The 24,565-nt window shown below is 46.3% G+C and overlaps 1 protein-coding gene across 6 annotated transcripts in view; it reads right to left on the bottom strand.

Annotated features, from left to right (window-relative positions):
• Positions 1-24,565, bottom strand: part of GRIP2 (glutamate receptor interacting protein 2) — a 248,542-nt gene that overhangs the window by 2,359 nt on the left and 221,618 nt on the right. For 4 of the 6 annotated variants that reach the window (XM_058031751.1, XM_058031754.1, XM_058031752.1 and 1 more), the window contains exons 15-23: positions 21,763-21,829; positions 20,803-20,948; positions 20,368-20,512; positions 15,985-16,124; positions 13,668-13,844; positions 10,747-10,900; positions 7,730-7,850; positions 4,042-4,278; positions 2,206-2,352 (exon numbers count right to left, since the gene is read on the bottom strand). In XM_058031751.1, coding sequence (XP_057887734.1) covers positions 2,206-2,352; positions 4,042-4,278; positions 7,730-7,850; positions 10,747-10,900; positions 13,668-13,844; positions 15,985-16,124; positions 20,368-20,512; positions 20,803-20,948; positions 21,763-21,829 — 1,334 coding nt within the window. Of the gene's footprint in view, positions 1-787; positions 2,353-4,041; positions 4,279-7,729; positions 7,851-10,746; positions 10,901-13,667; positions 13,845-15,984; positions 16,125-20,367; positions 20,513-20,802; positions 20,949-21,762; positions 21,830-24,565 lie in introns of all 6 variants that reach the window. The other 2 variants (XR_009115052.1, XM_058031756.1) reach the window with 2 other exon arrangements.

The raw sequence follows: 24,565 nt of genomic DNA, 5'->3' as shown, positions 1-24,565 counted from the left end.
AAATATTACAAGTATTAAACACTGTAGGGCTCAAAACCACTTCTCCTGTTCAAGCCTGTAGAAAAAAAAGTTGCCATTTTCCATTATTTTTTTGCCATAATGGCTTTTACTGGCCTTAAATTTGTGTTGCCAAGTATCCAGCACATAGAAAACAAATAAAGGCCTGAGGCTTCTGGCAACCATTTTCCAGCTCAGCCAGAGGTAAACTCAGACTATACCAAACAATTTCTTCTTCCTCTCTCCCCATTTATATCCTTCATTTCACAGAGTCTGGACACATTTCATGTGGGCTCAGGAGGCAGCTGCAAATTCTCTCTGTAGGGTTCAACTGTGAAAGCAGTTTCTGCTGGCTCTTGCAGACCTTCGAGCACGTTTCTAGGCTGGGTCATCTGGAGAAATCACTCCAGCTCTCTCACCTACAGCTACCAGAACACTTAGGCTTGGTGCCATGACAGCTTTGGGATAGAGCAGGCTGGCAAACAGCACAGGGATGGGAAGGGGAAAAGGAAAGGGGAAAAGCAATTTCCCATATGCCTTTGGAGTGAACATTACCCTGGGCCAGGGATTGCTTCCTTCTTTGGATAAGGGGTGGGTATTTGGCTCCATACAACCCTTCCATCCCAAGCCCCTTCCCAGAATTAATGCATGCCCACGGTGCTGGGTCTGTGAAAGCAGCAGTGTCCCCCCACCCCAGCCAGTGTCCGCACAGAGTACTGCCCCTTACAGCAGAGGGACAATTTCTAACCCACTTGTGAACAAGGAGAGATAAACCACAAGCTTGTTCTACCCCTGCTCTGTGCCAGCCAGGCAGCTCCAGTGCAGAAGTGCCCCTAGTGCAATGCCATGCTCCAGTTCATCCATGCAGCCAAGAGGCAGAGGGTCTGTGACAGCAGGGACGAGGTGTTTCCATGGCCTTCGGGCACGTCACCGTGCCCACAATCAGCAGCACTGTGCAGCATCCTCAGCAATGCAGCCCTGCACTTCTTGAGGGGAGTCACCTGTAGCAGGTCTGCAGTCCCTCATTCCCAGCTCCACATGACGAGGTGATGGCAGCACCTCGTGTGCCCGTGGGTGTGAGCTGTGCGGCACAGCGTGTGGAAAAAGGGTGTCCAAAGTCTCCATGCCGCTCTGTTTAGGATTTTGGGCACACCTCCCAGAGCACTTGGCACTCACAAAAAGCAGCACATCCAACACTGAACAGAAAGGCAGCCCAGAGCCTAATTAGCTTCTTGTTCATTCCTGCACCATCTTTTATTTGAAGCTGAGAAGGAATAATTGTATAGCAGCCAACCGGCGAGAGACCATAACAAGCTTAAACAAGGTTCCCCACAGTGCTGCCAGTCCTCCAGTTACCTGATGTACATAAAGTATTGGCTCTAATCCGACTGCTAAGAACCCCCACCTAGAAATTAGTAAAACTAAACATCTGAGTGTTTCCAAATATGGTCACAATATCTGCATTTCCAAATGGTAGCAATTTTTCCACAGAGGTTGCACTTCCTTCAGTTGCTGTTTGAGTTGCCTCAAAGCTAAGACAGTTGGTTTTCATCCACACAGAGCTTCTTCTTCTCCAATCTCCAAAACTCACCAGGCTTTTTCTGCCCCTCCAGTAGTCGATATTCCCAGGGCACATTTATTACAGACTGTGCTCTTGACCAGAGTTTTTATTCTGTTCTGCATCAGCTATTTCAGATGAAGCATTTTTCAAAGAAAAATATCCATAAAAAAATACCTTGCTTGAAGGATGTGTTTCCTAGAAAAATTTTCTAGTTGTCAAAGGCATGCACAGAACTTCATGAACTTCACTTAATTCCACAAGGGGCTTCACAGGAACACATATTGGTCAATGCAGTCTGGTTCATCCAAAAAATAGGAGTAGGATTGAGGGTGAGGAAAGGAAGCAACACAGCTTTTTGCTTGTTTTGAGCTGTCCAAGCTCAAAAAGGCCAGTGCCAGAACAGACTGTGCCCTGGACCACTGTAACCCAGGAGTACCACCTGGGGTACCACCTGAAGGTATACCTAGTGATTTCTTATCATAAAACACAGGTCCCATTGAGTGTTGGTGGCTAAGAGCCAACCTAGTTGGCTAACTATTACCTTTCATTAAAGTTAGTGCTGCCATGGATGGGTCTCACTTCTCTCTTCCTCTCAGCCACTCATTCACTCCGTCCCAGCCTCCAGAACTGCATTTTGCATTTATTACCTGAAGCACTCTGTCATATGGCTTGAGGCCACACTGATCTGCTGGCCCATCCGGACGGACCATATTTACATAGACACCTTTTTCTAGCAGGCCATCCGACAAACTGAATCCAAAGTCTTCGCTCTCCGGGTCTTTGTGGAGTGTCATCTGCAGAGGCAGAAAGAGAAGAAGCAGGTTTCAATGCAGCAGAGTAAGGAGGTGATGTAAAGGGTTGCCAGGATGGGAGCAGCATGAGTTATGTGTGCAGACCTACAGCAGTTCTGCTCTGGGTCTCATGGGCAGGTTTTTCTTAGACTGGGCAGATAACACAAACTGAGCCTTTCTGACACCTTATTATGACACCATCACCACAGGAGAATTGCTTTGGTGACTGGCATAAAACCAACCCCATGCCAGTAGCTCATTCTTGGATGTGGAAGGAAACACAGGCAGTGTAATACAGACAGCATTCATGTTTCACCCAAAGAGCAGCAAACAAGTGTTTGTAAGAGAGCATCGCCTTCCCTGGCTCAGGTTATGCTGTGTATCCTCTGGGTGTGCCAGACCAGTACATGAAAAACCAACATGTTTACTGGGAATTTTTAATGTAGTGAGTCAAATGTGAAGACAGCTCATTTTTAATACATCACTCAGCAGGAACATCTAAAATTCTCCATATTATCTACAAGTTATTTTCAGAAAATTCGTATCAGTAAGTGCTGATGCTCTGAGGACAAGAAATGGGCAACCTCATCATCCTTCCCTTGGGCATGTCACGTTTTGGCCTTGCCCAAAGGAGAGGAGCACTGCTGGCAGTGTCTTACCATAGGGTAACACTGGGAACCAGGGACAACTGATTCCCCAACACTGCCAAAATCTCCCCTTGCCTCCCATGAGCTGGGAGTGAATCTCTACCATGCCTGTGCTCCAGGCTGGGTGAGCCTCATGGATCTGCAGTCCTGGGGAAGGACAATGCTCAGGATGACACACAGGAGCATCCCATCTGGTCTCACCCTCATTTCCAAACACAGCCAACACCAGATGCTCCAGCAGAATGAAGAGTCATCCTATGACATGCCTAATTACATAGCTCTTCTCCTTCAGGTACCCAGGAGTTTTATTTAAAGACACATTTGCCATGCCCTGAAGGGCAAAAGCAGATCAAACATGAAAAAGTTGTTTTTTCCAGCTAGCATAACTGCAGGTTTCATTCTGAAGTCAAATTAGGAAAGAAAAAGGCAATCAAATTTTTGAAACCTCTCCAGCTCCCTTCCCTGCTTGCATTCTACATCAGCAGCTTCTACAGTTAATTACTTTTCCTAATTACCATTGCCTTGCACAATGGTTAAACTGGCTACATTCAGCTGGATGCTGAAATCAAACCAGTATCCCATCACTGAAGTGGAGTGGAAGCAGAGGGAAGCAGTTTTTTATTTGAGAAGTGGCCTACTAAATGGAGTGTACCACAGGAAAAGAGCTGATGGGTCTCCAGGGGGCCATACTTTGAGCTCTCTCACTTTTATCTGTAGCACCAATTAACAAATGCCAAAACACAAGGACCTGGAAATCTTATACATAAAGAGAAACAGCAAAGCACAGGTTTGAACCCTGCTGAATGATGGCAGCTAAATCCCATTACTCTTCTGAAGGGGCTCCTTCATCTTAATCTGACCTTCTGGAAACCTTTGCTGCAGACCTTGGTGAGGGCCAGCTTTAACAAGGAACAGTTTCTGGGGGTCCCTCTGAGCAAAGCAGATTTCTTACAAGGTTGCAAATGTTCTACAGCTTTAACCACCGAGGTACTGCAGTGCAGTACCCCACCAGTACCCACAGTTACACCCACCCTTGGCAACACACCTTGTGAAATTCAAGGGGGGTCGGGGACATGATTTCCTGCATCTCCTTCTCCATCTTCTTCATGTCCAGGTTCCTCTCATTCTTCTTGGCAGGGGAGCTGCTGCCCTCCGTCTGTCCGTCCGTGCAGCTGGAGCTGGCTTTCCTCAGCGGGCTCATTCCCGAGGGGTTGACAGAGTCCAGGAGCAGCTTGCTGCCCTCCAAGCCCAGGTTGTGCACGCTCCCTGTCATGATGGATGCCTGCAGGGCGAGGGCACAGCGTCACTCTGCTGAGTCAGCAGCGGGACCACGCGGCCACCAAAGCGCCACGGACAACACGGCGGCACCACTGCTCCCATTAATCAGAAAATAAACACCAAGAGGCTCTTCCTGTTGGCTGTAAGAGCCTTTCCCAGACCTTGGCAGCTTGCTTCCAGGTCTATGGCTGAGCCACTTTGTGTTCTCCATCCCCACCCCAACAGGGAGCTAATCTCAGAAGGAAGCATTTGTGAAACACTGCCTTATTTTTCCATGAGCCCTTCTACACCAACCACAAGATGGGCCAGGCAGGCCTCATCTTGTGCATGAACCATCTTGAGTCAAGGAGCACGAATACACCATTCCCAGGGAGCTCCCAGAGGAGCCAGTGTCAGCCTGGCTCTCCAGCCTACCTCTGCAGGCTGCAGCTCTTCTCCAGCATCACACAGTGCTGGCAGTGGCCCAGGGGAGCGAATGCCTTGGGCTCCACTGAGGGCAATTCAGCACAAAAATTAGGATTTTATCTGTCAGTAAATAGGAGCTGTCACTGAGCAAAATTGAGTTAAAAATATGAAATTAAGTAGTATTTAAGCCTGGTCATCCTTGATAGCATCCATTAAAAGATGCCCCTAAGTAGATTGGACTCCATTTGGCAATGCTTTTCACTAATGAGATTATGTTGATCAAAGCTAACGAAGGAGTCAAGAATCCAGTCTGTGGAACCTCAGCTGGCTCCAGGTCACAGAGTCCATTTGAACAGTGTAATGAAACCTGTAATTTCAAAGTTCAAGTTCAAAGGGTCTGCAGTGCCAATAAATGTCAAAAGGTAGAAGAAATTAAAGGAAAGGTATGGAGCAGGCAGAAAAATTCTTCAACACTAAATGTGGCAAGTCAAAGAGCAATTGCTCCTGTGCACAGGGGAAATATCCAACTAAATCTCTAATCAAGACCCCCCAGCTCTTTGCTCCAAGGTGGAACAAAGGCAAATAAAATGAATTATGGTAGCAGCAGGAAAATGCCAGCACTACCCATGTTATCCTAAAAAGGGTTGGATAAAATACAGAAAACCTTTCATCTTTGCACTTTTCAGGTCTTCACACATGAATTGATCAGCTCAAGTTTGGGCAAAACTCAAATACCTGTTACGTGGAAGGACACTGACTTACCACATACTTGAAAGGCAGACTAACAAACAACAGCACAGCCAGCCAGGGTACATTTGGTCACTGCCCTCTGGTAGCCTCAGCCCCCAGGGTGATGTGCTGAGCTGTCCCAGCTCTGCAGAGCCAGGGAGAACAGAAAGGTCTGTGCACACCATGCCACTGCTCTCTCCCACAGGCTGCAAACACCCAACCAACCAGGACCCAACAGCACTGGGCTCCTTCTCCATCTTCACGGCATTTAAATCCTCCTTGCAGCATCATAAGCAATTTCCTAAAGTTTTCCATAAGCTTTAGGTTTAGTGCAGCAAAAAGGGCAACTCCAGACTTCTCCAGCCTGTGGCTGCTCTGCATTATTTTTTCCCATGTCTTGACTGCCCTCAAAGCAAAGCAGAGACACACACTTTACTGGAAAAAGCCTGTTTCTTCCCATACTCATAGCCTGGAATTGGATTCTGACTGTGTGTGAACCTGTTTCTGGACTATCAGGGGTCACCTTGCATGACTCCTCTTCTTATTTAAAATCAAAGTATGAAGGGCCTTTTTAAAAAAAAATACAAACAAATCAAATCTCTAACAGTCATAAAATCACAGGAGGCTGAGTGCTGGGGCTAAGAAAGCTGCCATATAGCAAAGGCCCCAATGAGCTCTGCACATCCCACAGCACATTTCACAAAGGCTGAGCACATGGAGAGGGAGGAAAGGATCAGTAGTATTTTGGATTTGATAAAAGGGGAGTTGAACCCAACAGATTCCTGCTAAAACTAGAGCACTTCCCTTCTGTCCTCAAAACTTTCAAAATATTCTAGAAACATGCTTAATACACAGAAACCCTGGAGGTGCTCAGCTTTCAGTAAGATTCCTTTAAATGTTTAAAAACATTTCTATAACTATCAAGCTCCAAACAGCATAAAACAGCAATTGCACTACAGATCCCTGGAAAACAAATGAGAGTCCAATAAATCCTGTCTTTTGTATTTAAATACCAGCAGAAAAGAAATATTTATGCATCATTTTAGAGAGGCACTTTCTCTTAAGCAGTCATCAACTGCTGTTCAGAAAGGCTGAGAACAGCTGCCTAAACTCATTTCTAAATACATTCAGATCCAGGAAATACATGATCAAGGGAAAAAGTTATAGTCTGAGAGGGCTGAGGATTTGGATTTTGAGTGTGTTGTGGGATTTTTTAAGTCAGCATTTTCTTAAGCAGTTCGGATAATAAAAACAGCATTCCATGCTTCAGCACAATAAATTTAATTGAGATTTCCTCCTCCACTTACAGTTGCTAAGGATCAAGGAGGAAAGAACAATTAGCAAGTCCCTTGTCACAATACAAACCAAAACAGGACTTTCCTCTTCGACCTTCAATTAGTCAGAAGTTGCCTTTTTTTTCTCTGAGGCCTCCACAATATGCAAGTGTACAGAAAACCAGTCCTACTGGGAGTGATGGAGGGCATGACCCAGAGAGTTCTCCCCAGTTCTCTGCACCTGGAGGGCACAGGGAGAGATGGTCCTATGGGGTCCTGCTCCTTTGTTCAGGCTGTGGGAGCTGAACTAGGGAAGTGAGCAGCACAGGCCCCATCCTGCCAGGCAGGTTTGCTTCCTGCTGCTCACAGTCTCAAGGGGGCCCTTTATTTGCATCCCATGACTTAGAAATCCAGGCTCCTCATCCTATAACCGGACACAATAACATGACCTCCAAAGCATTTTGGATAAAGAAAAGAGAAAGTGGTATGTGAAGAGAGGAAACACCTTTATTTCTGCAGGAAGCAATTACTTTCTCAGATTTTTCCATGGGGAAGGCTGGCTGAAAAGCTTCCAATCACCTATTTCACTGAAAGTTTCCGGCAGAGTGACAGCTGAATGCAAGGTACGTGTGTCTGTCGGCACTTGAAGCAAGCCAAGCTCCACTCCCAATGGGGGCCTGTCAGGCTCCTCTTGCTCGGCCTTCAAGTGCTTTGGACAGACAATATCTTTCCAAGCAGAGGGTTTACCACTGGATGGGGAAGGCCTGCCAACAGTCATGTGAAGATTATTGGCCAGCAACGGTTCATGAAAAGGGCGTGGAGTTCCTGGCAGGCAAGACATGGGCTCAGGGAAAGAGCACACACAACCAGATGTCTAATAAGGCAGAGTTACCCATTAGCACAAAGCCTGACAGGAATTAAACCCAAACCCTTCACACCACTGGCAGTTCAGGGATGTTATGGGCAAGTAACATCTGGGGAAACGGTCTAACATTTATGGAAATAGCAAAACAGTCAGGTCAGCAACAAATTCAGAAAGTGATTTACCTCAATCTCCCTCAAAAGTTCAGACTGGCCGCATGTTTCCAAATCCTCCAAAGCTTCTCCAAAAACACGCCAAAAATTGTCCTCATGAGTGGTCTCAAGGCCATTTTGGCGGTTGGGGTATCTGTTGTAACGTAGGAACCAAATATTGTCAGCACTCTTCTGCAGCGGGGTGAAAGCTGCAAGGCTACAGCAAGTGTCTCACCAGTAAAAGCAGACTTGAAGAATCTTCATATACAAAAGCAAACAATATGAACTTTTCAAACAAGAGTCCACATACGAGACCTCCATGCATTTACTAACAGGGCAAGTGTCCTTCAAAGGAAGCATTAAGTTGGTGTAGTAATGTCAAAGTTCAAAGGGTAAATTAAAAAGTGCCTGTAGGAAGATTGTAGGTTTAGGAAGACCTTTTGGTGAAATAGAGAAGTGAAAGAAAAAAGGATGCATTATGGGTAAACCAGGAGCCTCAGAGACTGTTAGTACAAAGGCTGATGGGATAGAGCTCAGATCTGAGACACAGAACACCTGAGAAGAGAGAGAAAAACACAGAGGGTAACAGACATGGTGAGAAAATGATAAATACATTAGGTCTCTATGAGAGTAAATAATGCAAAGATGTATATAAAAATGACTGCCCTGGGCTGGACAAGCAAACGCACACTACAGCCAGCAGTACCAACAGTGTCATGTACAACCCATACAAACCGAGTTTCATTTGCTTTGGGATGGCCAGGGAACTGAGCTGTTACTTTCAGGAGGTCTCTCTTTTTTTTGCTGTATAACAGTCTTGGCACTTACAGCTGTGTAAATTTTGCCATCAGTTCTGTCTACAACAGAGAGTAAGGTTAGAGAGAACCTCTCTCAAGCTGGTACAAACACACGTTAACGTGACCACTGTGTGCTGAGGGTTCTGCAATTCCCCACCTTGGCAGCTGCAGCACTTTTTATCTCTGACCACAAGCCAGGGTCAATTCTCATATCTCCAAATCAAACAGCAATTAAACATGGTGAAATCCTCTGAACAAAAAAGCAGGTGATGCTGGACACTGCTTACTGAACACCAGACTGGAAAACTCAGACCACCAGTGCTCTGTTTAACAGGAGCCTCTTGAAGGAAACTCTCTGTGGTGTTAAATCAATACCACAATAAACCCATTAATGAGTCATGGGAAGAGCCCCAAGGGGACAGTGATATTGGAGCAGCCCTAATGCATCTTATACATCTTATAAGGAGCTGCATGGATGATGCTCCAGCTCTGCACCTTGTGGTAGTATCTTGCATGGTTTAATGGTCTTCAGCTCCACAGACAGGAAGGGAAACTCATCCACCACAGCCACTCAATAAAGTCAAAACATTTTACTTGAGAACATGTCACAGAGAGCTTGGCCTCCATGAAATATATAATGACCCATTTTTGTTTTTCCAGATGTTTAATGACTGCAAAGTCTTTAGCACACACTTTCCCTTTGATCCACTGGTTTAAATGGGAGTCTGTAGCAGGCAGAAACTCACTCACACACCCTTTTGCTCCTTGTGGGATCATGGACTTCCTGAAGAAAGCAGTACATGACATGGCTTATTGTATTTTAAATTCACCCCCTATCTTTCATCAGCTTTTAAAGGACAGTAGCCTTTATGCCAGGCAGAAAGGTCAAACACCCAGCAAGACTTTATAAAAACAAACCAAAATTTCCCCCAAAAAGGAATTTTTTTATTTTTTCCCTTTACTCATTTCCTTCCTCTGCTCCCAGGTTCCCAAAGAGGCAAATGTCCCTTCTAGTTACCAATCTTGCCTCTCAGAGCAGCAATACACAAACACATCCAGGACACAGATGAATCAGAATGGGCTCCCACATCACTGGGTCAGCAGGTTCTTCCAGGCTAAAGGCTGTCAGGGTTTGTTTTTCTCTTTAATAAAGAGGGCTCAGCAACATAAACCATCTCACTTGCACTTTGACACCAGGGCTTGGAGTCCTCATTAGGGACATGGGGGTTTCAAGGGCTCAGATTTGCCAACTCCAGCTGCCAGCAGCTTCGCCAGGAGGGAGCAGTGACCTCTGTGAGCTGGCTCTTGCTGAGAGGCAAAACAAGAACAAAGTCTCCAGCGCTGCCAGCCTTCCTGCCAGCTTGATCATCTTTAAATACGTGGAAATGGCCATGAGATGTTCTAAGGGTTTTGTTTGGACAAACAAAAGTTAAGGAAAAAAGATAGGAGAAAAAAGAACCGACAGTAACAACACGACACACACAACTGTGGGGACTCTGGAGGATGTTGAAGGGAGGGAAGTTTTGAAGCAATGGGGCTTTTCCATTATGTGTGGCTTAGTGAGGGGCAGCCTGTGGCCAAGGCAGATCCAGCAGGATTTCCACCCAAAGCACAGGGCAGCTGCAGCTGCCTCCCTGAATTCAGGAGGTGTTACAGCATTTTCCCCATGCTGATTGAACTGGCGATTAATTTGACCATGTCCACTGAGTACAGCTTTTTTTGAAGTGTTGGAAGAGCTAAAGTGTGATGGAGAGAGAATCCAGCCAAAGTTTTGGTAGATTTTAACATGGATATGCAACCTCACATTGGTCCTCCAAGGGTTTGGTTGGCCTCTTTTGCTTTGTGGCACTGAGCTGGTGTGAAGCTGCATCCCTACTCAAAAAAGCCTGGCCAACACATAGAGGGACAGCCCTGACCATGTCTATTTATTACACCTAAGCTACAAAAATACTGCAGCCTTTACATGGCAGGAGTAAGAAACATGGAAGGAACCTGTGGTCCATGCAGCTGAGACCACCCTAACTCCAGACACAAAATGTCACCTGGCCATGGCAGAGCTGTCACACAGCTACACTCAGGGTAACCTGGCAATGGGGAGGCGGCCCAACACAGCTGGTGCACCACCAGCATCCTTCCCCACAGCTCCCTGATGCCAAGTGGGACATTACTGGCCACTCCATCACATTCCCATGTCCCCCTGTCCCTGTGCCTTGACACTCCAGACACCTCCATCCTCCTCCCACCTCTCCTTACCTGCTGGGCTTGTCCCAGTCATCTTCACTGAAGCTTCCATCCATGTAGGGGTAGCTTTTCCTGGGGTCTGCTGGAGGGGTGCTGCTCTTCTGCCTGCTGTGTCTCCACTCGTGTGGATGGAGGGCTATGCCAGCAGCCTGGGGTATGTAGGTACCTAGGGAAGCCAGGAGTGGAGGAAGAGAGAGGGCAATACCTGGTCAGAAACCCCAAGTGGAGTAGGACATGCAGAGCCAGGAGAGCCTCCTCCCCTAGGTCCCAAAAGTGAGATCACATGGACTGTACATTTTCCATCTCAGTCATTCAAAAGCAGTTCTTCCAGCCTCTTCTGGCTTTAACCAAAGCAGCTTCTCCGGATTTTGACATGGGATGCCCCATTTCTCCTTTTTTCCCCTGCTTCCCAGTAGTTTTATGGTGTGGGTCTGGGATCCACAGACCTGGGAGTACACATACACACAGATGCAGATCCTGCCTCCAGCCAGGGCCAGCTGTGGTTAATAGCTCCTGTTTCCACACTGAACCCAGCAGAAATTATGTAGTTGAATCAGTCACCTTTAAATACAACAAGTTCTTCAAAGGGCAAAGGGAAGATCCTGACAAGCTTCCCTCAGTGGTGGTGATAAGGAAAAATCAGCTCTTATCCTAAGAGCTGCCAGCCAGTTCTCTCAGAATTCCCATGTCTTTGGAATCAGCTGGTGCAGATATAGGAAGCTGCTTCAGGGACGTGTGTGTGAAAAGCAAGGAATAGGATGAAAAGCTCTGCTGGCTTGAGAGCAGAGGAGGCTCATCTCTATCACATTTGACAGGAGATCAATACAGACTGTTAGTATGAAATCAGACAAGTTTCACTACATCTGCCCCCATGGACTTTTCCATACTGCAGTGTATTACTCCAGAGATGAAAATCCATCGCTACCAAGTCACAAGATCCTCAAGTCTCATGAGAAGATGCCTAAACAGAAAACTTTCAAAACAGACCATTCCTCAGCAGTGTCAGTGCCATCTGCAGTAGAAATAAATCTCCTGAGTCCCCTGCCCACCTCCTACTGGCCATTCAGTGTTTCAGAGAAATCCTCAGAGCCTTTCCAAGAAGCACCATATGCTCCCATCACACACTGTGCCAAGCAAACAGGAAGAAGTAATGGAGAAATATGCAATTAAGGGAGACTTGATGTCCTAAACTGCTAAGAGCACTGGAAATACCCAAAGACAATGCCAACACTTTCTCTGAAAATGCCAAGGTCTGTTATTTCATTCAACTGATTGTTTCCTCTGTGTGTTTTTAAAGGTTAGACTTCTCTGCAGAAAGCCCCAGGAAAATTGCTTGCCAACATCTTACAGCAGTGGGAAGCACTCACTGCCTGCCAGAGCAGGACAGGGGCCCTGGATGCAGGTCCCTGCAGAGGGTGGGCAGCAGATCTGGGCTGGGCACAGGGGCACGTGTCCAGAGCAGTCACTTGGAGTCATTACAGATTCACCTCCTCCTTCCAGGGAGAAGGGTGGGATCCCTGGGATTCAGAGCCACCTGGTGGCATGTTCCCACCAGGCCCAGCACAGCTTCCCTGCCAAAATCCTTCCCTGAGCAATCTCAGGGAAGTCTCACTGCTGTGGACGAACCTAAAAGCCTTCAAGGCTGCAGAGCCTGATCTGTAGTTCTCCATTTGGGGTGTAATCCCCAATCTCCAGGCTCTTTGATTCACAGGTTTCCCTGCACCCTGCCTTCTGTGCCATCCCATGGGCAACCATCCAAGCCCTTCTCCCTACCTTCCAGCACCCCCTTCCCAGCCAGCACCACTGCACCACCATGCAGCCAAATGCAATTAGCAGGGAAGACAAGAGAGCCCCTGAAGCAAAGTTGCAGTGTGTGGATCTTGGGCAGCCTGGCACCAGCCCGGCTCCCTGGGGTGCTGTGCTCAATTACTTGTTCTCAATTTACCGGCAAAGCAATCACTTCCCAGTGTCCAACTTGTGTTAACATTCAATTAGATGGAGAAGGATTGCAGCATTGTGAAGGCCAGGGGATTCCTCCTTAATGAAGCCTCCAGTCCCAACTGGGCTCCCTAATTAAGACTTCAGATGAAGAGAGGCTGAAGGAAGACACAGGGATGGGGAAAGAGACACCTGGGCAGTGCTGTCCTTTGAACTCAGCCGGAGTGCAGTGAGCCCAGCACACTCACACTTTGCAGCAGCACCAGGCAGCATCCCTCCCTGGTTTCACATTCTGCTCTGGACAGGAGCCTTTCCACCAGTTTCCTGTTGTGTGTTGATTCAGGATTTTGGTTTGTTTCAACATGGGCTAATGCTAGCTTACATCACTAAATCTGAACTGGTATAACTATTTTCCAGGGCTTTTCTCCAAGTAAAAATATATTCCCATAGAGTATCCTCTACTCCAGTTTCACATCTGCTGGAAGCTACAGCTGAATAAACCTGACCTTGAAGAGATGTGTTCATCTGATCACTCACTAGAGAGAGATACTTTCTTGTAGTATTACCTTAATTATTTTGTTAAGCAAGTGCTTCTAATCACAAGACATTCTAGTGGATTTTAAAACATCCTGAAGAGGATTATTATATCCTACAAGGCCTCTCTGGAGAAATAAAAGTAAGCTATGGACCAAATACTCTGTAAAACATATGGCCAGTGAATACTGTCTCTGATTATGAGAATTATAAAGTGCTGTAATGGCTTTGAAAATTATGAGAACAGTGTGATGCCATATAAGCCAGAACAAATGTGCCAATAAAAGCCTAAAGAGATACACCAATTCAAAGCACCACTTGAGTGCATTCTGAAATGTATTCTGTTCCTTTCTGGAAGCAATAGGCCGTACAAATGTGGTCAGGCCACAGGCTTTGGCTCCTGTTCAGAGACAAGACCCAGACAGAGCAGAGACCCCTAAGAAAACAAAACCCTGGCTTACCTTGGCTTCCATACCCAGCATCAATGGCAGAGCCATCCCAGGACTCCACAGTATTGTCCACGCTTGGAATTGTGGTGGAGTATATCTCAGACAGCTTGCTAGTTTTCTGGGAGTCTGTCAGGTCATCTTCTGGGTCACTCACTTCATTTATGCTCCCCGACTTCTTGGGGTAGGATTCTGCAACCAGAACATCCTGCTTTAGAGGCACGAAGAGCAAGCCTCAGGGAAAAGCTTATGCTGACATGGGAGCAAGGCCAGGTACTGCAAGTCTTTAAAGTACCTCTTTAGCTCTTCAAAAGTAGCTGAGAAAGTCATGTGCAATGAAGCTGAAAGGATTTAATGCATTATCCTTATCTCAAGCTAAATCAAGAAAAAATGCCTTTCTGAGTTTTTAGCACATGGAATACAAGGAGCAGCCATGGGGATTTGAGGATTACCACATATGAGAGAGCTGGGACCTAATCTCAATTCACAAGCACATCTTCCTGTACATTTGGAAGCTTCCTCCAAACAGCCTTGCCCAGAGAAGTGTTGGCTCCTGCAAGCAATACCCTGTAGCTTCTCTGGACTCAGAGGGCCTCCTTCATACTCAGAGCAGCACCAGGGCAGGTGCTGGCTGCAAACCTGGCTACAAACAGTTGTTTTATTAGACTCCAGTGACAACCACCACTGCTGAAGTTACAGCCCTCTTCCATGACTGTACAACCTCAGAACTCAAAGCTGATCACCACCTCTCCAGAGTCTCCCACACATGTGACAACAGTGGAATTCCTGGGTGTGGTATTTTGAGGCAGAATTTCCCCTGATCGGTGATTCGAAAATGGGAGCTGAATGTGAATGATGAAGCTCAGACCTTCCCTTTCATTATTTTAGTGCTAACAGGCTCTTATTATCATTATATCAAATTTCCTTTCAGGCAAAAGCTATGCAAAGAATGGTTTCTCAGCATAAGCACTTCTTTGTACTGAATATTTTAAAGCTCTTGTTGATTAGATATCTTGTTAGCCATCCACACCCTGGATCTCTGACCTGAGGGATAAAAAGCCCTCTGAAAGTCTGCATTTGTCAATGAGGACAGATTATTTTACCAAACAAAGCCTGGTGTCCTGAAAGTCCCTATTTTCCAAGCCTTCAAAAGATTGCTCACCATGATTAACTCAAGATTACCTTGAAATTTCAATTACACCTGCTTCATTCTCAGAATGATTAACGAGTTTCCAACAGGCACTTGCATGTCAATTATTTCACCAAGTGCCTGTGACAATGCTAAGTGTCAGCAGGGGGAGAAAAGAGCATTTTAGACCAAAGACCAAGACATTTGGCAACAGGGGAAGAGACTGGGGCTTCTTGAAGAGGAATCAATTCTCCAGTTCTATCTCTATTTGCTACATCCCTACTCCCTGCCCACTCTTCATCCATTTGTAAAACAGGTGCATTGCCACATATCTGCAAACTGCTTTGAGGTCTATAGAGGTTCTATGTTTAAGAGTGATTCCACTTTTTCAGATGCAGGACAGGCTATCTTGCTTAGAAAGGTTTATCTCTTGATTTCTTCTAATTCCCACAGCACTGTGGGCCATTGGCTGGGTAAGTCCAGCCAAATATACAGACTGCAGAAGCATGGCACCAAAAAAAGGGAAAATACCAGGGGTGGGAGAGACTGGAATGAAAAAAAAACAGTGACTCGCCAGTACTAATTATGCTTCTGATTTTTTTATACTATGTCAACAACACCTTCAAAGCCACAGGGAGCTTTGCAGAGAAATCAGAAGGGGATCCCTAGAATGAAGTTGGATGCTTCGAAAGATGATCTTAGAACCCCAAGCCAAGAAAAGAAGTGTAACAGATTTATTGTCAATTGTTTTCAAAAAGTTGAATTAAAGATTGGGGGTGTGTGGGAAATTCATGGATTCTCCCAAATCAGAGTCTCCTTGCTCATTTAGCAGGGTTATATTTTTTAAAAAATCCCATATTCTTATACTTCTAAAAGTAACTTCTGCTTCACTTCTGTAAGAAATACCAACACAGACAGGGAAGCAACAACAGTACAAGGTTTCAATCTGAACTAAAAATTACTATTGCCAATAAACCTGCTGTTTCATCTCTTCCCATTACCACAGAGAGGCTTTGGGTTGCCTTTCTTTCATCTGTGAGTCTGCATTTCAAGAAACACGCATGTTTTCCCACATGCCCATGACCACACTGCCCCATCCCACCTTCCACAACAGGACAGAAACTACCCAGCAGTGCCTGTTCCATGGCCCAGGGTCCCTGCTGGGGTGAGCCTTCCCCCTCCCCACCCAGCTCCTCAACTCACTCTCTGTCTGCTTCTTGATCTTGAGGGTGACGGTCTCTCCTGCCATCTGCAGCAGGTGGATGGCCTCGCTCAGCGGTTTGCCCTTCAGGCTCACGTTGTTGATCGCCAAGATCCGGTCCCCGACATGGATGGCTCCAGTTCTGGAGGGAAAAGACACTGTCAGGAACTCCAGAGAAGCAATTCCTCTGGAGGACAGGACACTCAGCACTTGCTGGAAGAAATGAACACTTTAAAATATGTCATTGTTCCCTCTTGGTACACTCTATAGCTGTGAATTCCTCTTCACCACATACCAGGAATCTGGTTCTTCCCTAGCGTCCATGGGCACAGACATACAAATACACATGGTAACATATGAGCTCCTCAAATCCCAGGCCCCTTGGGAGCTGGGAATGCAGAGCAGCTTAGAGACAAAACACTTCAATGCAACGGGGTTAAAAGCACAAACATTTTCAGTATGTGGAGTCCAACACAGCCATCAAACATGGAACTGAAGGACATGATCACCCTGATGGAAAGAAATTATGAGACAAACCTAGAAACCTATTGGAAAAAACCAAAACAAATCAACAAAATTGCTCATGTGTGTGCAAGCATGAGCTGAACTAGCTGCAGTTAATGGTGGGCTTAAAGCTCACCCTACTCAGCTACACCCCGTGACTTTCTCCACCAGCTCAGGAAGAGGCTGTGTTTCATTGCTCAGCCACATTCCAGCACTGGCTATTGCTCTCACCTAGACAAATCCTCAGGCTTCAGCAACAGGCATGAGGAAACTAACAAGTCATGGCAATTCTCTCCATTCTCCATCCTTCCCCTCTGTCTGCTCACAGACAAAGGCTCACTTTACCTCTTCCCAGTGAAGCTCTGGGAGGAGCAGGCAGGGCAGGATGCGTCCACTGCCACTGCCAAGCCTGGAGCTGGACTGAGCTTTCCAAACTCACCCTCCAGCTCCCAAATGCCAGCACACAAGAGCAGCAACCACCCCCTCCTCAAGTACTGTGGGAGTTCTGCTATCAGGAACCTCTGTGATGGAGTCAGAAGGAGATGAAAATCTGGACTGCAATATCTTTTTGTCCTTTTTGGCTTTTTGGCAACTTGTCTCCCTCGGGTTGCATCTCCAAACGGGACTGCAGACAGTTCCTGCAGAACTGGAATTTGATATATCAAGGCAGGTAAAACAGCTGCTTGGCTTTCCCCAGAATATCACAGCTCTGTAGACACATTGCTGTGAAACATCCAGTATAAGTACATCAAATCAGGAAATGCAGCCAAGCAGCAGGCAGGACTGCTCAGGCTTCTGCTGCTGCTGAGGAACTCAGCAGTGCCATGATGGTCCCACCAGCCACTAGATGTCCGTCTTGTGCCACCCAAATCAGCCTGGAAAAGTTGTCAGGGAAACAAACATTTCTGTGTTCAAACACATTACAGATTACAAATTACAGGTGAAACTGGGACTGGAGGATTTGTCCTAAAAGTTTCATCTATTGTGGTTTAAAAAATCAAACTAAACTGCTGGCAGTTTACAGAAGATCCTTTTTTCACTGCAGTGCTTCAGCATTCAAGGGTTTCCTGCTGTCCCAAAGGTTTCCCAGCATGTGAACACATCCATCCAAGACACCAGCCCAACCCAGCCCTGAACAACATGATGCTCTGCAGTAACTGTGAAAGTCTCTCAGCAGGGAAAAATACAGAAACAATTAAAGAGAAAGGTCATGTTCAGCCAGGTACTTTTCTTCAAAGGGGAGAAAGCAAACCAAAGTCCAGCCCTCTCAGCCCCCCGCTGTGAGCCCAGGCAGACAGAAGCTGAGCAGGACTGACAGAGAAAGCAGTTTCCAGCTAGTGACCTGGTGCCTCTCCATTACTACCAACAGTCCTTAACTCACCTCAAACACCCAAGGAGCCATGGGCTGCATGTCCCTTCTTGCTCAGAGGGGACATGCAAGAGCAGAATTGAGTAACAGGTAAGCAGAAAGGTGTAAAAGGGGCTGCTAGAACTTCTCAGTAAGCACTGGGGAAGAGGAGTCTGCATGCATGTTGTAGGGATTAACGTGGCACGTGAGTAGGGTCACCATCCGTTTTCCTCCCTGCCAAGATGGCTTGCTGCTGGATACTCCTAGACCAAACTCTCCTACAGCCACCCCCATCTACCTGAGTAGGTGGCACTAAAGGAGGCTGGTCTGGCACTTTAAGATGTCAGCAATAGCCAAAAATTGCTCTTGGAGAACCATTACACCTCAACCAGAATTCAGTGTTCAGCACACTCCCTTGGTCAAGAAGAAGGAAAGCACAAGTCCTGTGCTTAAGCTGTATGCAGGCACTCAAGGAGGGGACACAGACAGTAACATGGGAGAGAGCCACAGTTCCACACCACTCTAACAGCCTGAGCTGTTTTTGGAGGTTTCTGTAAGATCAGACACAAGGAAAAAAAAATTGTTCAAGGTCAAGATAAAACCTAAATCATCTGACTCTGAAGCCTTTTGGACTTAGGCTGCCAGTCACCCACAGACAGATGTGTGACAAATCCTAGAGGACACCCTGCCTCCCCCACTGCCAGCAGCCCAAAATGCAGAGCAGACTTTCACTTGTGCCTCTACAAGAATGGCCTGTGGATTCCTGTTATCAGACACTGGGATCAGGTCCCAGTGTCAGTGCTGCTGAACAATATCCTGTGCTCCAACACGAGCATGGATTTGGATTCAAGACCCCCTCCTTCAATCAGAGCCTGGCTAAGGGCATCTGTGGCACAGATAAAGGTAGAGACATCAGGAAAGCGACAATTTAGGATGGCACTAGGAGCACCCCTCTTGCCTTGACAAGGTCAGTTCATCCCCTTCTCTCACTCACAGGAGAAATAAAGCACCTTTCCTGCAAGCAGCCTTCATCCCAGTGCTCCTCACCCTCCCCACAGGGAGCCAAGGTTACCCAGAGACATCCCTGTGCTGCCTGTCCCCATGCTGTTATCTGCTACTCAGCCACAGTGAGCATGCTGAACAGCTCCATCACTCTTCTCACAAGGCTTTTCATTGCTCACTGGCTGCTCTCTCCTGATCAAAATTCAGTGGTACTGCAGCACTCGCCCGCACTGCATTCCTGGGCACAGGCACCGATGTGCGTCCGAGTTCAAAGGAGGAACAGCCGTGGAATTGCAAAGGGAACTGAGATCAACAAAGGTACAATCCTGTCTTCTGACACCTGACAGCATTTGAGCTGCTGTTCTTAACCTCTCTCATCCTGGATTGCAGGTACAATACAGAAGTGCTACATAGAAAAGCCTTAGATACTCTGTGGCTACTATTTTATAGGGAAGAAGATCAAACCCTGCAGTGACAGGCAGTGATATAAAATCCCCAGTGAGAAGAATCACTAATGATTAAGTCCATCCCCTTCGTTCCCAGGAGACACAGACCTTCTGCATTCTGCCCCAAAGGGAAGCAATGGAAATGCACAGCAGTGTGCTGAGAGCTCTGGGGACCCAATGCAGTAAAGGACACGGAGCTGTTTCACAGCCCAGCTAAAAGGGAGCATGGTCTTGAGACAGAAAAAACCAAAAGGCCAGATATGCTGTCAAACGTCCCCAAGGTCTTGCACTTTACACCAGTTTGTTCAGGGGGTTTTTTGTTGCTGTTCTGCTTCAGCAGCACAAAGTAAGAGACCCTCAGAGAAGCATGAGTCAGGGCTGCTGAAATGATCTATTTACAAGTCACAGCTCCCGTATAGAAAGATTAATTAAGATAGAGTGTATGACTCAGCTCCACTTATACTCTCAGGAATGTCCTGATCTTTTAAATCCCACACATCCACATATATTCAGACCCAGGTACACAGTAACTTCCCCGGTGACTGAAGGTAAATCTGTTCCTACATTTATTCAGTATAAATGTCTGATGCTTGGGCACACCAGCCTACACTGAGATACCTCACATGTAACACAGTGAGCAAGAAGCTAGGACAGGTCAGAATACACCTGAGATCCCTGGTTTCAGCAGGACACACCACTGCAATGGTCATAAGCCAGTTTAGCAACAGGGGAGTCCTGGACAGAGCCTATGGTGGTTTCGTAGGCAGGATGGGTACTCTCCTGACACAAGGCACACATGGCAAATCCCAGACCAGGAAGCACCACTGTGGAAGAGGGGCAAATAAATATGTATTCCTGGCTGCAGAATTCACCTGACTCACTGGGTCTGACTTTCCTCAAGCGTCCCTCTCATTGCCCCAGCAGCACAGCCCCCACCACTGCTTCATGTCACTTGGTACCTTCAGAGCACCTTTCTTCCTTAGCAGACTAAGGCACCAAAGAAGAGTTCATGACAGCAGAGGAAACTTGGCATGGTTCAAGACCCCTTCTCAAATCAATTCAACTGCTCTGTCCTCAAACCTCACCTCTCTGCCAGCCCTCGTTTAGTCAAGCCTGAAATGACAATAGGATCGAAAGGTTCCTCTGTCCCAGAGATGGTTATTCCCAAAGGGCCCCCGTATCGCTTCAGCTCCACCGTGTAGATAATAGCACCAGTTGTCTCCTGCTCGTCTGAAAGAGAAAACAGGAATGCTGAATTCTTGTCATTTCCCAAATAAAAGTAGTCATAGGAAAGACTTGCAGCCTCTAGAAGCAAAAGCCAGAAGTCTTCAGTGACACTCATACCAAATAGGATTTTAACCTTCCAGACATCACTTAAGGGCAGAATAACAAAAATAGACTATAATCAATTGGAAAGTGGTGACTGGATAGCAGCAGCCCTTATCTTTGTTAGTTTGCACTACCTATTGGGAAATGTCATTACAGTGGACAGGCACCAGTTTGCATGAGGATTTCTGTACCAGAGTTATCTTCATCCTTCCTAATCTTCAATTTGACCAGGTCTTCACACTGCCTTAAAATCTGCACAGCATCCTCCATTGAGCAATTGTCGAGTCGGATGTTATCAATGGCTAGCAGCTTGTCTCCTGGCTCCAAGGTGCCAGTTCTACATGGAGAGGAAAAGAAAACTATAAGTACATTTGTATTTGCCTTTCAGATCCCACAACACATTCAGTTCTGCAGTGGAAATGACAATGTTAACTTTTTACTGTCCTTGATATTTTCTGGAAAACAACCATGAGCTTAATTACAAAATTACACCTGTAATTTTAAAGAGAGGAAATTTGTGTAGAGCATGCATCCAGACAGAACGGGCCAGGAAGGTTAGATAAATATCCTGGGTAACCTATAACCCTGAAAATGCCTGATGTTTAACTGACAGATATTCTACCCCTTATGGAAAATCTTGTGTGAGCACTTTTAGAAATAAGCAATGCAGACACACTAAATTCCTCTGAATGCCTTGCTATGAGGTCTTGGGACCAGAGGGGAAGTCAATAAATCCTGAGTTATTTGCACAGTTCTCCACCAGTGCCCACAATTCACTCTCTCTGTTCACCAAAGCAGGAGCTGAGACATGGCAAACTACCTGATGAGCCATAGCACCCCCTGGGATATATGAAGCCTTTTACCACATGCTCTTAAATGTTAAACATCCATCTCCTAGAGACTCAGCTGACATCTAAACCAGTGCCCTGGTCATCTTCTCCATTAGCTCAACTCTACTCACTTCAATACAGACAAGATTTATTGCAAACCCTACTGTGGTCTAAGAAAAACCTCTAGTGCTGAAATCTCCTTGGATTCTGGAAATATCCAGACCCAAGTGCTACTGCTTGGGCTACATTCAGCTTCTCTGGTAGACATTCATGGAAGGCCATTTTGCAGTGGGTTTGACAGATGGAAAATCCTGCACTTACCTGTGTGCTACACTCCCCTTCTTGATGTCAGAGATGATCAAAGGATCCCCCAGCTTTCTGCTTGCCGCTGCAAAAGAGACACACGGTACAAAGCCTGATGGTGAGTTTGCTGTCTAGGACAGGGATGGTGGAGAGTTAATGGGGAGAAGCAGCCATAAGGAAAGGGGATTTATATTCCCATCACAAAATGATGCCTCACAGCTGAACTCTGGAAGCCTCTCCAGAAAGAAAGGAAAAAAAAAAAAAAAAACAAATATAAATGCCTGCACTTTGTTCGTTGCCCTTTGCCCAGGGTAATTTCCTTTGGACTCCTGAAGGAGCAGATGTGTGGTGTCCAACAGGAAGAGGTGGCACTGCCAATCCCAGCACTGTAGAACACCCCTGACCACCCCTCACATACAAAAGAAGGGAGCCAAAGGCCATGGCTGCAGTCAGAATTAGCACTGCTGCTGGAGAGCACCCAGCTCTGCCCCGCACTCCATACAAGCATTTCTGTGTTCCTCAAGTAAAGTGGGCTGTGAAATTTTCCAGGTGGAAAATTACCCAGGGAAAAAGCTCAGTTTTTCAGCTGGTTCAGCTCTCTAGGGCACTTAATCATACAACCAGATGAATCAGGGGTGGTTTGTGCTGGAGCTGGAAGGGGTGGGTGGTTTCCAGCTCCTATCTCCTGGCTGACCTTGATAACTTTTTCAGCCCACGAGATGTGAATACGCATCTCTGGGACCATTTACATTTTCAGACTTGCCTGCAAGACCTGCTGCTCTCCTGAGATACCCAAGAGAGATTTATGACTCAAACTCCTCCTGACCTCCTTGTCATGCACATGCCAAACATACACCAAGAAAGAGCATCCATTCCACCCTGCCTTCCTACAGGAATTGCATTGCCTCATTTAAATTTGACAGAGCTTCTCAGCTTCTCACAATAACTGTGTGGGAAGAAAGAAACTCACAGCCTTTGAACATATCCGGTGCAGGGCAGAGATTAAAATATCTGTGAGGCACGTGGCACCAAACACACAGAGATCCACCTGCCTGAACAGCAGTTAGAGAGCACCCAGAAAGTCAGACATAGTAAGTGTTTACCAACCTCTCTGCTCTAGATTTTTCTGTTGTTTATATTCATTTATGAAATTTGAAAACATATGTCTAACCCAACACCTTTAAGGATATCCTCTCCCAGAAATAACCAAACCTTCTGTACTAAAGAGAGAAAAAAGACAGCCAATCTCAGTCGTGGCAGGGCTGAGAGCCACAGTGAGGTCAGACAGCAAAAAGCAGACTGTGACTGATTTTATAATAGTCACAGCAATGTGACTGCTGAATGGTACAGAGCCTGGAGGAACTATTTTCCCCACGTTTTACTGGAGCCTGGTACCAGACAATTTTGGACTGGACACTCATGCTGTGCTCTGTCTGCAGATCTAAGGGAGGAAGATGTTGTGGAGATGCCCAGAGGGCTTGTGCCTATATTCAGCCTGCCCACAGCATGGGCCAGACTGCAGTCAGGACAAGAGACACTGGGCAAAGCTGAGTAGTGGGAGTAAGGGTGAGGTTCAGGTAAAAACAATGCAGAAATCTCCATGCTGACTGAGAAGGCCACACACCATGGACTAACAGCACAGGGATTGAGATGTACAATTATTATTGTTGCTCTCCTTTTTAGTATAGGACATGCATTTGCTGCTGACAGAGGTGTACAGAGTGGTGTCCAAGCAGCAGTGAGGGCAGACCCTGTGAGCACACCCTAAGCCCTGGGTCAGGTGGCATTGCTGCATGTTTAATCACTCCCTAGCCTGGTTCTGTCAAAACAATCCAGGTTAGCAAAAATGCTTTTCACTGCAAGGTTTGTTTACTAGTTTCAAAGCAGAGGCAGTGTGACAGAAAGGGGTTAGGGAGGATCCTAACCTGTCCTGGTGGTGGGCTGGATGGCCATCCCTAACCTGACCAAGCCACAGCTCAACAACATGTCCAGAGACCATGAACACCAAGAGAGAAAAGAGGGAGGGGCGAAAAAAAACCAGCAAGAAAGCACAGACAACAACATGCCTCGAGCTCAGCAGATTTCTGTTTATCTCAATGTCTGCCTTGCAAGTCCTGTGGCATGTGGGGGGATCCTGAACACAGTCACTTTCTGAGCAGAGAACAAGACCTTGTCCTTCTGAAGCTCCACAGTTGGTGTCAGCACTGAACACAGCAAAAGCTTCCCATGACAGAAGCAGGGATAACAAACCAAGTGCTTTATCCATTAGAGAACAAAGCAAGTTTTAAGTAAAATTCATCCTGGGTTTTGTTTGCAGACGTTTTTTAGAAGTTTTGCTCTCAGAACAGATTTCCTTGAGACCTGAGTTAAATGGAAGAGCCATATACAACTGCATACAACTGTCTCTACCAACAGAGAACTCAAACTTTAATAAATGGCAGTCCTTGTAAATGTAAAACATTCTAAATATTCATCACAGAGTCATTATAGAAACACTTGGATTGGAAGGGACCTTAAAATCATCTAGTTCCACTCATGGAACAGGAACATCTTCCACTAGACCAGGTTGGGCTTAAAACCCCACCCAACCTGTTCTTGAGCACTTCCAGGGATGGGGGATCACCACACATAATTTCTTAATGTAAATGCAAAGGCTTTATAAAACCATCAAATCTGAAGAGTAAGTTAGAGAGACTTAATGAGTAACCACGTTCTCTCAAGAGGCGTAAGATACAAGGTTAAGATAATGAAGTCTCACAGCACATAACAGAGGCTTGTTGTTCATTCTAAAGACCTGTGGTTACTGACTCCATTAATTAAC

The sequence above is a fragment of the Melospiza georgiana genome, chromosome 11 (genome assembly GCF_028018845.1).
Source record: "Melospiza georgiana isolate bMelGeo1 chromosome 11, bMelGeo1.pri, whole genome shotgun sequence".
Taxonomy (NCBI): domain Eukaryota; kingdom Metazoa; phylum Chordata; class Aves; order Passeriformes; family Passerellidae; genus Melospiza; species Melospiza georgiana.
The sequence above is the reverse complement of the archived record's forward strand: the minus strand, read 5'-3'. Positions and strand labels throughout refer to the sequence as shown.